The sequence below is a fragment of the Carya illinoinensis genome, chromosome 7 (assembly GCF_018687715.1).
Source record: "Carya illinoinensis cultivar Pawnee chromosome 7, C.illinoinensisPawnee_v1, whole genome shotgun sequence".
NCBI classification, from domain to species: Eukaryota; Viridiplantae; Streptophyta; class Magnoliopsida; order Fagales; family Juglandaceae; genus Carya; species Carya illinoinensis.
The window spans coordinates 26,794,832-26,809,890 of NC_056758.1; the positions used below are offsets into that span (position 1 = coordinate 26,794,832).

The following is a 15,059-nucleotide window of genomic DNA, read 5'->3' on the forward strand; positions in this document are numbered from 1 at the left end:
TTTGAATTTATTCTTTTTAAATTAATTTAATTATTTTATTCATTATTTATATATTAAATATTTAATAAAAAATAAAATAATAAAAATTAAAAAAAATGTGGGGTGTTGGGGTGTTGGGAGATTGTGTAGCAAAACCCTTAATTATGTGCTTCTTTTAATAGAGAATATATATTCTAATTACCATGAGGATTAAAAAGTAAAAATAAAGATTAAATATAAAGATTTTAATAAAATGAAAATATATTTAGAAAATTTGTTATTTGATCTTTATAAAAATTGGTTAGCTAAAATAAAACAAATAAATTTTCTAATTAAATTTCAGTCACTTTATTATCAATGCTCCTTATCATATCAGTCATGTCAATTTATATATTTATTTTTATAAGATTTATTTATGACTGTAACAAATTCATCGATAATTCCTTTTTCGGTTTTGAATTCAAAAGAGTAAAATCAGAAATAGTCTATTGTTATAGAACTATCGAAAAGGAAAGAGAGAGATAGATTTATTATAAAACTTTCTAAAAGGAGAGAGAGAGAGATAGAACTCAGAGAAGTTATGAAACTTATGAATTTCTTAAAGAATTCAACGATATATATAGGCGTACAAAGGGAACTATGCTAGCTTACTATGCAGTACTATGCTGACACTATGCACTGTGCATATGTCGGCCATTTACTATGCCAGTTACTATGCAGTACTATGTTGGCACTATGCACTGTGCATTATGTCGACCATTCACTATGCCAGTTACTATGCAGTACTATGCTGGCACTATGCACTGTGCATTATGTCGGCTATTCACTATGCCAGTTACTATGCAGTACTATGCTGGCACTATGCACTGTGCATTATGTCGGCCATTCACTATGCCAGTTACTATGCAGTACTATGCTGGCACTATGCACTGTGCATATATCGGCTAGCTCAAGGTGGTCATACAATTTATTTTACAACAATGTTATTTTACAACACTCCCACTTTAGATGACCACATATAATGAATATGCTTCGTTAAAACCTTGCCAAGGAAAAACCCTGTGGGAAAAAAACCAATGGCGAAGGAAAAAGAGTACAATATTCATGTGTACCGTATAATGCTTTAAGATTGTCTCATTAAAACCTTGCAAAAGAAAACCCAGTGGGATAAAACCTTAGCGAAGGAAAAAGAGTACAATCAGTATAAGTTTTCAAGACATTACTCCCCCTGAAAAGTGCATGATAAAAGGTCTTCAAGTCTCCGCATTCCAATGTTCTGCACAATCTTCTTAAATGTTGCAGTTGGTAATGCTTTCGTGAATAAATCTGCCAGATTATCACTTGATCGTATCTGCTTTATTTTAATTTCACATTTCTCTTGAAGTTCATGAGTATAAAAGAATTTAGGTGAAATATATTTGGTTCTATCACCTTTGATATATCCTCCTCTAATTTGAGTAATACAAGCAGCATTATCTTCGTATAAAGTTGTTGGGCTATCATTAATCACTGGAAGACCACACTTTTCTTGAATATGTTGGATCATTGATCTTAGCCAAATACATTCTTGACTTGCTTCATGAATTGCAATGATCTCTGAGTGATTTGAAGAGGTAGCAGATAATGTTTGTTTGACAGATCTCCATGATATAGCAGAATTTCCATAAGTAAATACATATCCAGTTTGAGATCTACCTCTGTGTGGATCTGAAAGATAACCTGCATCTGCATATCCAACTAATTGTGGATTTGAACCATGTTGATAAAATAATCCCATATCAACCGTACCTCGAAGGTATCGAAGGATATGTTTAATGTCATTCCAATGTTTTCGAGTTGGTGCGGAACTATATCTTGCAAGTAAATTAACTGAAAATGCAATATCAGGCCGAGTGCAATTTGCAAGATACATCAGGGCTCCAATTGCATTGAGATAAGGTATTTCAGGACCAAGAATTTCTTCATTGTCTTCACAAGGACGAAATGGATCCTTTTGCACATTAAGTGATCGAACAACCATTGGAGTACTCAGGGGATGAGCTTTGTCCATGTAAAAGTGTTTCAAGACTTTCTCTGTATAATTTGACTGATGAATGAGAATTCCATTTGGCAAATGCTTGAGCTGCAGGCCGAGACAAAATTTCGTTTTGCCAATATCCTTCATTTCAAATTCATTCTTTAAATATGTAGCGGTTCTTCTGATCTCTTCAGGAGTTCCAACAAGATTTAGATCATCAACATAAACCGCAATAATAACAAATCTGGAGTTTGATTTCTTAATAAAAACACATGGGCATATTGGATTATTCTCAAATCCTTCTTTCAATAGATATTCGCTAAGGCGTTTATACCACATGCGTCCGGATTGTTTTAACCCATATAAAGATCTTTGAAACTTAATAGAATACATACTTCTGGATGTACTCAGATTAGAAGCTTCAGGCATTTTATATCCTTCAGGGATTTTCATATATATGTCATGATCTAATGATCCATATAAATATGCAGTGACCACATCCATCAATTGCATATTCAATCTTTTTATAACTGCCAAACTGATCAAATATCTGAATGTGATTGCATCCATAACAGGAGAGTATGTTTCCTCATAATCAATCCCCGGTTTCTGCAGGAAACCTTGTGCAACAAGTCATGCTTTATATCGCACAATTTCATTGCTTTCATTACGTTTACGTATAAATACCCATTTATATCCAACGGGCATTACACCCTTTGGTGTTTGTATAATTGGTCCAAAGACCTCTCGCTTTGCTAGCGAGTTTAATTCAGCTTCAATAGCTGATTTCCATTTTGGCCAGTCATCTCTACGTCGACATTCTTTGACAGTTCTTGGCTCAATTTCTTTATTACTTCTGGTAATGTCAAGAGCCATTTTATATGAAAATATGTTGTCGACAACAGTTTTATTTCTATTCAAAATTTCTCCTGTACTCATGAAATGTATCGAGATCTCGTTATTTTCAGGTACCTGTTCCTCTTCAAGGGAAGACATTTCATGAAATACCTCTTCAGGAGGTTCTTTCTCAGGAGATTTACTCTCTTCAGGAGCATCAATTACTCTTATGGCCTGTGTTGGTATGGACTCTTCAAGAGTACCAAATTCATTTTGTATTTTCCTCTTCCGAGGAATTTTGTCCTTAGCACCAATAGGTCGTCCACGCTTCAGGCGTATCTTAGATTCGCCTATTGCTATTTTGGCAACTTGTCCTTCAGGGACTGCAATCCTTGCTGGAACATTAACAGCAGGAATATATGATTTTATCACACCTTTAGTGTCAGTAAATACATTCGGTAATTGGTTTGCAACACTTTGCAAATGAATAATCTTTTGAACCTCTAGATTACATTCTTTTGTACGAGGATCAAATTGGGAAAGAGCTTTATTTTCCCAAGTAATTTCCTGTCATGCTTCAGGCACCGACTTCTCATTACCCAATGTTGGAAAAATGGATTCGTCAAAATGACAATCCTCAAAACGTGCCTTAAACATATCCCCTGTAAGAGGCTTAAGGTATCTGATAATAGATGGAGAATCAAACCCAACATATATCCCAAGTCTACGTTGAGGGCCCATCTTTGTACATTGTGGAGGTGCAATTGGAACATATACAGTACATCCAAAAATACGAAGATGAGAAATATTTAGTTGCTAACCAAATGCAAGCTGTAATGGTAAATATTTGTGATATGCTGATGGCCTAACTCGAATTAATGATGCTGCATGAATTATAGCATGTCCCCAAGCAGAAATAGGAAGATTTGATTTCATGAGTAAAGGTCTAGCGATTAGCTGAAGTCTTTTAATCAATGATTCAGCTAAACCATTTTGAGTATGTGTGTGGGCAACTGGATGTTCAACATCTATTCTTATTGACATGCAATAATTATCAAAAGCTTGAGATGTAAATTCTCCTGCATTATCCAATCGAATAGTTTTAATTGGATAGTCAGGGAATTGTGCTCGTAGCTCAATTATTTGTGCAAGAAGTTTAGCAAATGCAGCATTTCTAGTGGAAAGTAGACAAACATGTGACCATCGACTTGATGCATCAATTAAAACCATAAAATATCTGAACGGTCCACTTGATGGTTGAATAGGCCCACATATATCTCCATGAATCCTTTGTAAAAAAGATGGAGATTCAAAACCAACCTTTGAAATAGATGGTTTGATAATCAATTTACCTTGAGAACATGCAGAGCATGGATATTCATTGGGTAAGATAATCTTCTGATTCTTTAAGGGATGCCCATACGAATTATCAATTATTCGTCTCATCATTATTGATCCCGGATGTCCAAGGCGATCATGCCAAGTCATAAATATTTTAGGATCAATGCACTTCTGGTGCATTACAACATGTGATTCAATTGTTCTCATTTTTGTATAATACAATCCAGATGAGAGGGCATGCAGTTTTTCTAATACGAGCTTCTGGCTCGAAATTATTTTAGTAATGAGAAGATGCTCTTTATCGTCTTCGTTAATGGTTTCAATATGACAACCATTATGACGTATATCTTTAAAACTTAATAAATTTCTTCTGGATTGTGAAGAAAATAGAGCATCATTAATGCAAAATTTGGTGCCATTAGGCAACACAATATAAGCTCTTCCGGAGCCTTCAATTAGATTCGATGAACCGGAGATGGTATGAACATAAGCTTTACTCAATATTAGATTTTGAAAATATTTTTTATCCTTAAGAATTGTGTGAGTTATAGCACTGTCAGCCAGACATACATTTTTATTATTCATCTCGGAGATAGAAAGTTCATCAATAAGACTCATGATTTTGAAGTAGAGGACTATTAGCTTTAAGATCGTCAGAACTCTCGTGCTGATAACGTGTTATAGAACTATCGAAAAGGAAAGAGAGATAGATTTATTATAAAACTTTCTAAAAGGAGAGAGAGATAGAACTCAGAGAAGTTATGAAACTTATGAATTTCTTAAAGAATTCAACGATATATATAGGCGTACAAAGGGAACTATGCTAGCTTACTATACAGTACTATGTTGACACTATGCACTGTGCATATGTCGGCCATTTACTATGCCAGTTACTATGTAGTACTATGCTGGCACTATGCACTGTGCATTAGGTCGGCCATTCACTATGCCAATTACTATGCAGTACTATGCTGGCACTGTGCACTGTGCATATATCGGCTAGCTCAAGGTGGTCATACAATTTATTTTATAACAATGTTATTTTACAACATCTATACTATTTTAAAAATAAATAAAGTCTATTATTAAAAAATATTTTTTTAATATAATTCTTATATTTATTTATTTGTTTTTTAAGCGCGTCCGAAAGAGATCAAGAATTTGTGTAAACATAAGAAAGATAAGAACAAGAACTTCACAGCAGAGGCAGCAAGAAGTGGGAAGTTTCCATCCTCCATTCATACTGCGGCGGTGGGGCCCACTAAAACTATATACCGATGGCCTTTTAGCGTTGTTGTAAAAAAGAATACAATGTCCTACGTCGTGTAAACTTTTGGCCCCGCGTGACGAGAACGCCCTCGCGTAAATGCCCAAATGACGTCCATATCCAAATGATTACTTAGCTGCATAGGTCTTCTCGACCACCTGTCCGTCCTCCTACCTTGTGGCCCCCGACTAGTCTCGACTCTTCCCACCGAGAATCGAACGCTACAAATACCTTACCAATCTTCCTCTCTCCCTGTCTTTGTTTCTATCTATCTGTGTGAAAGGTCAGTGTTTCTCTTGGGCCAGGGCTTCTGTTTGGTTTCTGAGAACGGGAAAGAAAATGAAAGAGGAAAATGTAGTTTTTAATTGCTCCGGGGGTTTTTTTGTTTTTTTTTTTTTTTCGGTCCTTCGTTTCCCATGATGTGGTTTTTGGTTTTTCCGTTTCGACTTTCGGGCCCTCTATTATTGAAAACCCTGAAATCAAGTTCTTTTCTTTGTTTTCTTTTCGTTTTTCTACTCTTTTATTTTTTTATTTTTTCTAGGCATCCGAGAAGAGCATTATGGTTCCTTGAGTGCCAGTATTTTATTTTAACTCGAGTGCCAGTATTTTTATTTTCTTGTTGAATTCATTTACCCAAAATTAGTTGTAAAGGAACATAAATTTATTTCCTTTTATGTTCCCTGTTTCTAATATTTTTCTTGGAAACCAAAAAGAGGATAAGGGTTTCTGTGTTTCTAATATTTATTCGCTGATGTTGACTTGACGACTCTCTTTCTTTGTTTTTCATTTACCTTTTCTTGATTGTTTGTAATTTGGGGTTTTGCTTTTGGGTTCCCAATTTAAATTTGGAAATTTGCTTGTTTTGGTTCTCATGTGCAGATTTAGAACTCGGAAATGGATGTCAACTCGGTTTACCCATGCTTGCAGGAACTCTTTCCAACGGTATTGCTCTCATTTCAGTGAAGAATTGGTATCTTAATTAAGGAATCGGTTTAATATTTTTTTTTTTTATCTGCTATTTAATTTTCTTCATTATTTGGTCATGTATTTTGTTCTGTTCTTGGTCTAAAATTGTATGGACGTTGATGTACTTGATTGAAATGAATGAGAAGTTATGTTTTGGTTTCGTTTCAGCTTTGTGAAAAAGTGTTGTAGGTTAATTGAGCAGCATTTTTCTTAAGTCTCGAAGATCCTGACTGTCGTCCTATTGAGTTTTATGTGAATAAAATTTTAATTTATTAATTATTGGTGAAATTTTCTTCAAAATGCATGGCTTTAGAAGCTCTGAGCCTTTTCTTTTCGATTTAGCTATCCTTAAAGTATCTAATTAACGGTTTATTTGGCTACGAAAAAATCTCCAATTTTTGCTGCATGGGGCATTCCATTTGATTTTCCCAGATTTTATGTCTGGGCCTTCCGTGTCACTTACAAGCCTCAGTTCATAGGTTTAAAACTTACCTATAAAAAATTGCAATTTTGTCCACAGATTGTCTTATGCATGTATAGAGTTTATTTTCCCTATCTATGTTAACTTATCTAGAATTTTATATTCTCGTTTCTGACTAAATATATTTATTGCATCACATTCTGCATAGGTTGATTCTCGCTTGCTGAAGGCGGTTGCTATTGAGCATTCCAAGGACGCCAATCTAGCCGTGGAGATTGTTTGTAGTGAGATTATCCCTTATTTGTCTGGTTGGTCAACTGGTTCTTCCAGTCCTCCTGAGGATGGTGAAGGTGCATTGTTATTGAAAACCTTCCCCCGTTATTTTATTTAGAATTGTGATCTACTTGAATGTTGTAATTGATGTATTGTCCTATATGTTGCATCTGACTTAGATTGAACCTGGGTTCATTTTTAATTTTCTTTTTTGTTCTTTTTTTCTTATTGCATGAAGTTGAATTGCCATTGATTGGATGAACTGATTTGATTGGACTGACTTAGTTATTGTATAATACATGATGAACATGCAGCAGGATTTAAGAAGCAGAGATACTTGTTAAGCCAGCCGCAAGTAATTGACAAAGTAGATGTGGGGCCTTCTTCAGAACCTCAATCGATAGCTTATGATGATGCCAAGGAGAGTGATCATACCTGTGGTGTCCTTCATGCTGATGCAACACCTCGGTTTGAGGCACTGAATGATTCCACAGCTTTGGATTTCTATGATGCAAATGAAGACAACAATCAGTCATGCAGATATACTGAAAATGAAGAAGTGATTTTGCTGGGGAATTCTCAAGAAAAATGTGTCAAAGTGGGGTTGAGTGAGATTGATGCCACATTAAATGCTTTGTCGCATGGAGAAAATGATGATCAGAAGAGTGGAAATACTGGAAGTGAAGAAATGACTTCTTGGGAGAACTGTAAAGAAAATGAGATTGACATGGGGTCAGAGACAAACCTCCCTGGCATGACCATTTCTTTGGTAAATGAAAAGGATGGCGTTAAAGGCCCTACGGTTAATGATCTGGATTATGATTGGAGAGATATTGACTTTCCTATGGCTAATGACTCTAATAATGTTGTTCATGGAGAAAGCCAGAAAGCAGAATCGTGTTCAAATATCTCTGAGGCAGGAAATTCTGTGCTTCAGCTTGTTCCTACATCAATCAAAGAACATACACTACTGGCCAGTGGTTCTTCAGACGTTACTTTCAAGCAACACTATTTTGTCAGTGAAATGAGTGATATCAAGGATGAGACTAAAGCAGATGCCATAATTAATAGTTCTGGTTCGGGCCAAGAATGTAAAATTCATCTTCTTGAAGAGATTATTGAAGATGCCAGAAATAACAAGGTATGATTAGATTTAGTCTTTCTAAGCTTGTGAAGTATAAATAGTAATTGATGCCTTTGATTATGTAGAATTCCATCTGTACTGACTTACTAGCTAGTAATTGATCCCTGATACTTTTGTTCACGCTCAGTTGATAGACTTTTACTATGAATCTTGCAATTAATTAATCTGTTTGTAAGTCAGTTCCTTTTGGCTTTTCCCCACTTTCAATGCAGTGATATTATTTAATCAGTTAGATTTAAATTAGATTAAATCAGTCGTTTCGTTAAGTCGAATTGAAAGGCTAACATAGATTAAATCTATGAAGACCTGAGAATATGATTTATTTTAACTTCCTCTGTGCTTTCTAATGAAGAATTCTTACTTTTATATGTGTTATTATGTCTTTAATTTCCCCTGTACTGGGAGAAAGTATGCTCTCCAATTTCTAGGGGAGGGTTGGGCTTTTGAAACTTGCTTATGTTTAAATGGGGCCTTGCTAGGGAAGTGTTTGTGGCGTTATCAGCAAGAGAGGGAGGCTTGGTGAAAAGTTGTTGTAGATTTCAGTGGCGCTTGGGGGGTGTTGCTTTAATGAAATACATGGCCCATATGTGGTGGGGCTGTAGAAAAATATAATTAGAGGAGGTGGGGTATGTTCTAGGCACACTAGATTTGAGGTGGGTGATGGCAATAGGATCAAATTTGGCATGACTTATGGTGTGGAGAACGGCACTCAAGGCAGCTTTCCCAACAAACTGTAGGATTGCATTTGAGCAGGAAGTTTCAATGGATTAATTATTTGAAATCTTTAGTGGCTCTCCACAATTGACTGTCAGTTTTCTCAGAGCAGCTCATGATTGAGAGTTTTGGTGCCTTCTCAGAATTCTTTACTTGATTGTCAGATCAAGTGCTGTAGGTGTAGGCAAGACTATTTGGAACTTTTAAGGAAATGAAGTTTACCATACGATCATTCTATGAGGTCCTCGCAACTTAGGATAGCAATTCCTTCCCTTGGAGGATTAGTATTTGGAGGACTAAGGTGTCTCTAAAGTAGTGTTTTTTGCCTAGACAGGTTCCATAGGGAAAATTCTACTAGTGGACAACCTAAGGAAACACCAGATCATCATGCATAATTGGTGTTGCATGTGTAACAGAATGAGGAATCTGTTAGATCACTTGCTACTTCACCATGGGGTTGCCAAAACCCTACATAATTACTTCTTTGGTAGGGTTGGATCAGCATGGGTTATACCCAGAAGATTGGTAGACTTTCTTGCAAATTGGAGAGGTTTATATTTTTTTTTTATAAGTAAAAATATTTTATATATCAAAAGGAGTAATCAAGTACACTAAACGTATATAAGAAACACTTAGCCCATAATAAAGCGCCCCTAATGACCCAAAAAGCCCCGTGAAAAACAACCCAAAATACACTAATCCCAAAACTACGCAAAAATTACACTGACCTCAACCCCTTGTTTCCTGTAGAACTAATACCCAAGCCAAACCCCAACCACAACCCCTTGTGTTTCCCGTCTTCACATTGCCCTCCCTTTAGACTTCCCTCTACTTGAGCTACCTCCCTTAGTGTCGTAGTTAAGATGCTGTAACTCCCTTTTTTTCTTGAAACTTTTGGTTTCAAGCGCGTGGCTTGCCTCGATCGTGGTGATTAGTTCATTGAACTGGTCTTCGCATTCTCCGTGTGAAATCTCCACAAAAGGCAGAATCTCGTTAACTTTAGGCAGAATCCAATCCGCTATTGGAGGCAAAGAGACCAGATGAGCAACATTATCCTCAGACACATTAATCAACTGCATTTCCAATTTTGGACTTTCTTCCACGCAAGGCACCAATGACAAGTCCCACACCTCTTCATCAACTCCATTGTTTCTTTCCATCCCCATTAGAGCTTCTGGGGTGACAGCAAGTCCCTTCACCTCAGATGACCCTATACATGCAACTTCAGCAGATCCTACATCTCCTTTACCATTTTTGGGCAAGGGTGTAACGCTGTCTAACGGTTTATCTTGTGTTACCTGAGGCGAATAACATTCCATTACTGCATTCTCTACACCAACACCCGACGTAGAACCCCACTTCAAATAACCTAGATTTCCTTTTGACCTGCCACGCTCTCTTGGATCTGGTTATGGGGATAGGACCAAATCCGATCTTCCGTTTTCCTTTATCTGAATTTAAAGGAATCGGGCCTATCTTAGTCTTAGCAACCTTGTTGCCTCCAATTGAAAGCGTCTCTTTTTTCGTAGACAAGAAAGCTATCGCTGTCTTCAACTCGACAAGTTGGGTTTCCGTATCCTGTAGAGAATTTTGCATCGCTTCAAGCTGGTTCTGAGCTTGCGTGATTTACAGACCACTTTCTCCGTTCCTCTGACAGATCTTGGAAAAAGAAACCCAACCCAAAAAAAAAAACCAGTCGCTAGAGATAGGCCGATGTTGTAGGCCAGTGAAGAGGTCATTGGTGACTGTCGATTAGTTCTGTGAAAGCCGACAGGGTCGCCGCTCCTGACAGATCTTGGAAAAAGAAACCCAACCCAAAAAGACTAGTCGCCGGAGTAAATCCTTATTGTTCTTACTTTCTTATACACCTTGAATGCTTGGGCTAATGCTTATTGTTCTTACCAAAAAAATTTTTGTTTAGCTATAAAAAAGTTCTCTCCTGTACTCTCCAGCTTCAGGGAGTTAACTTTCTCAGCAATTAAAATTTTTGGCCAATAGTTAGGGCTTCTCCTCAAGTCCTTAAATTATTTGAGAGTTGCTACTGTGCCACCCAAGTTATACCACTCACTTTGCCCCATTGACGTGGTACCACCGCTTGATGCCATTTGGTTTATTTTAAAAATAAAGAAACAAAAAAAATATATATATATTCGAAACAAAATGGCATCCGAAAAGACATAAAGAGAAAAACTAAAACCCTAAGTTCCCTCTACCCCTTTTATATTTGTGCTTTTCATTTTTTTTTTTTTTAATTTTTTAAATAAACCATGTGGCACCACCTGGGGTGGCATAGTGGCATTCCTCAAATTATTTTCTTATCTCTTCACACCAAAAGGGGAGAAGGCTATTTGTGTTTCACTGCCTGTACTCTCCAGCTTCAGGGAGAGAACTTTTTGAGCAATTACAATTTTTGACCAGTAGTTGAGGCTTCTCCTCAAGTCCTTAAATTGCTTTCTTATCTCTTTACAACGAAAGGGGAAGGCTATTTGTGTTCACTGTGGAGGGTCGTTGAACTTTCATTGACTTGTTGAGGATTTTCAGTCCTTTGCTCTAACCAGCTGAGCTGCACTAAAATTAGAATGTGATCATACTTTTTATTTGGGTGGTTATTGCAATTTGATTTTGATATTGTGAAGAGGAAATGATGCATGATGTGACTTCAGGTCTACTCTGACCAAGTTAGTGCTTCTGGTTTGGTAATCTTTCAGCACTTTTTAAACAGGCAGGGTTCTCAGTAGTTTTATACTTGTTGATACAGACTTGACCCATAACCAATGTAGTTCTATTCAATGCATACAGGGATGCTGAATAAGATATAACTGATGACATTTTTATTGCTATCCTGTATGTTATAGATTATTTAAATTGAAGGATACTAATCACTTATCATTGTTGCAGAAAACCTTGTTTTCGGCTATGGAGAGAGTGATCAATATGATGAGAGAAGTGGAACTTCAGGAGAAGGCTGCAGCACAAGCCAAAGAGGAAGCTTGTAGGGGAGGGTTGGATATTCTGGTCAAGGTGGAAGAAATGAAACAGATGTTGGCACATGCAAAGGAAGCAAATAACATGGTTGTAAAATATGGAATGAAAACATAGTATTTAGAATTACTGACTTGAATTGATACATTGTTTAGTTTATAACAATGAAATCTGAGCCTAAGTTGCTACCTTTGCAGCATGCGGGAGAAGTTTACGGAGAAAAGGCAATTTTAGCAACTGAAGTAAGAGAGCTTCAATCTCGCCTTCTCTGCTTATCTGATGAAAGGGATAAATCCCTTGCAATTCTTGATGAGGTATTTAACAATTTGCTAATTCCAAATTCTGTGCTTTGTTTTACAACGAGTTGATGGTCATAATGTAGTGGTGTTTGCTTATTATGTAACTATCTGTTGAACTATAATATTATTGCCTATCTACCATGTCTTTGGCAGAGGAGGAGGAGGAGAAAGAGAGGGGGGGGGGGGGGGGGGGAGGGGAGAGAGAAAAGGGGGAGGATTTAAATTTTGATATTGAATACCTTAAATACCACTCTTTTGATTTTCCCTCAGAGGGAGAAATATCTATGACTCTCCCTTTTTAACTATTTATCCTTGAATCTGTATCTTATGCTTAAACTGTCATGAGAAGGTTACTTGTCAATATTTTTTTAAACCAAAAAAAAAAAAAAAAAAAAGCTGTCATTAGAATTTTGCAAAATACATTATCTCATATTTTAGTTCACATTGACCTATCAAAAAGAAAAAAATGTTAGTTCACATTGCTGAAGGTTTCTTTTAGAAGTCAGTAACGGCCAAGAAATGAAAGGAAATATTAGCATTACTCTGTATCCTTAGCCTAACACAAAATTATTGATTTTGGTTTGCACTCTCCGAAGGAAGTTGTGAATCCTGTCTTCTTTCACCAGCAATCACATAATCATTCTTCCCTGTTATTTTTGGAATTGGCTTGCCAAATAAGGTTGATCTTACCCTATTAGAAAGATAGAATTGATTTGAATTAGATTATTGCTAAATGATGATGAGTCTACGTCAGATTGTACAAAGGGTAAAACTAGATGTAATGACATTAAAAAATGATTTTTTTCCCCATCCAGATGCACCAAGCTCTACAAACACGACTGGCCATGGCAGAAGAGTTGAGGAAAGCAGCTGAGCAGGAAAGACTTGAAAAAGAAGAGTGTGCTCAAAATGATCTTGATGCTCAAGAAGCAATCATGGAGAAGGTTGTTCAGGAGTCCAAGATGCTAGAACAGGAGGCAGAGGAAAATTCCAGGGTAGCTTCTTTTTTCTGACTCACCATTGTTCTCTTCTTCAAGTAAATAGAATGATTTATGACACAATCAATTGTGCTTTGTTGCAGTTACGCGAATTTCTGATGGATCGAGGTCGGGTTGTTGATATGTTGCAGTAAGTGTGTCCATTTCTTTCCAATGAACCTTGGCTCAGACCATAACAAGTAAAAAATGAAATTTGGATCGGCACTTCACTTTTCAGACAGATGGTGGACCTCCATCCCCATCATAGTAATCATTGTGCTAAATATTTGAAACATTAATCCTTGTTCCCTCCCCCACTAACACAAACTGGTGTGGTGTGCAGCTCTTGGGTTTTTTTTTTTTTTTTTTTAAATTGTTATTGGAAATGTTTTGTCAAAGAAAAGATATCAATACACCATTATTCTGAGGCCATACTCAGTCCACACACTATTACATGCAGAATGACAAATGAGTCTTTGTTATTGAATTCTGTTTTTTCTCTAGGGCCATGAATCTTTTTCCTCTGCACTATCAACTTAGCTGAACCCTGAATTTAGTTACATGTTATTTTAGATTTTATTTTCCCAGTTTCCAATTCCCATTTTTCTTATTGTCATTGACAATTTTCTTTTTTCTTTTTTTTTGGGAAGGAAGGGGGGGGGGGGGGGGGGGGGGGGATGATTTTATGTAATGGTTTTCATATATCTGCAGTGTTGTTGACCTGTGAGATATTCGAGAATTTTAACTGCTGTGTTCCTTTTCCTTTGTGCAGAGGAGAAATATCTGTTATATGTCAGGATGTGAGGCTGTTGAAAGAGAAGTTTGATGACCGTGTTCCATTAAGTAAATCTGTTTCCTCAAGCCAGACTAGTTGCATCTTAGCTACTTCAGGCTCATCTGTGAAAAGCATGGCATCTGATATGCTTCCCCGGGGTAACTTAGCTTCTTCAGGCTCGTCCATGAAAAGCATAGCATCTGATTTGGTTCCCAGCTTAGCTTCTTCAACCTCATCTCTCAAAAGTGTGCCACCTTTTTCAAATCCTGAGCAAGGGGTATCATCTAAGACGCCAAAAATGAGCCCCACACCCTCTGTTCACAGCCTATCAACAGAAAGCAGACATGAAGAGGAAAGTGCCAGAACTGATCGCCAAGCTCTTTTGGATGATGGGTGGGATCTCTTCGACAAAGTTGCAGAATTGGACTTCTAAGTTTGCATATATTGCGAATACAACAGAATAAATCTCTTAAAAGTTCTTTACAAATCGAGTGTAGCAGATACCTGTCAACCAGTTTTCATTTCATTCGCTGATTAGGATTATAGTATTATTACACCATTGCGGATTGTGTACAATCTTGTATACCTTGAATTGGTAGTTGATTACTGCCTTTAGATTTTGTTTGTACAGTGAAAATGCAAAACAAACAATTAAGAGAACTTTATAAGGGTGCCTGCTGAGGATGTCCATACGCTAGTTCAGTAGTGAGAATCGATTCTTTTGAGTTGGTGTTTGGAGTTTGGACATCCTATAAAACTCTCCAGAACCAGATGCAATCTTCCTCTTCATCTCTTTATGACAGTGTTGCAAACATTGCAACCTTCGCTACCCTCTGTGTAAGTGGGTATGGAGATACCAAGTTTCCACGCTCCAAAAAATATTTGATGCCATCATGGTATTGTTATCAAATCTTAGATTGTCGTCTTATTCGAAATTGTCATTCTGGACTTTGTAGTTTGCCCTCATTTTTTTTCTTGCTAAGCACTGTAATTTGCTACACGTTACCCTTCCATGGAGTCCTGATCTTTGGGAGGTGAAAAATACATTCGATTTTATAGTGGGAAAA

General features: G+C 36.8%; 1 protein-coding gene across 4 annotated transcripts; it reads left to right on the top strand.

Moving 5' to 3' along the window:
- Positions 1-5,565: 5,565 nt before the first annotated feature.
- On the top strand, positions 5,566-14,652 carry LOC122315588. 4 transcript variants are annotated; one of them, XM_043131588.1, is made up of 9 exons: positions 5,566-5,724; positions 6,321-6,383; positions 7,037-7,178; positions 7,416-8,242; positions 11,858-12,031; positions 12,139-12,255; positions 13,056-13,235; positions 13,322-13,368; positions 13,990-14,652. In XM_043131588.1, the coding sequence occupies exons 2-9, from the start codon at positions 6,336-6,338 to the stop codon at positions 14,423-14,425; spliced, it is 1,971 nt and encodes a 656-aa protein (XP_042987522.1). In that variant the 5' UTR covers positions 5,566-5,724; positions 6,321-6,335; the 3' UTR covers positions 14,426-14,652. The 4 variants fall into 4 exon arrangements, with proteins under 4 accessions (XP_042987522.1, XP_042987525.1, XP_042987523.1 ...); XM_043131591.1 differs by having other exon boundaries at positions 7,419-8,242; XM_043131589.1 differs by lacking the exon at positions 5,566-5,724 and adding an exon at positions 5,746-5,795.
- The last annotated feature ends 407 nt before the right edge of the window (positions 14,653-15,059 follow it).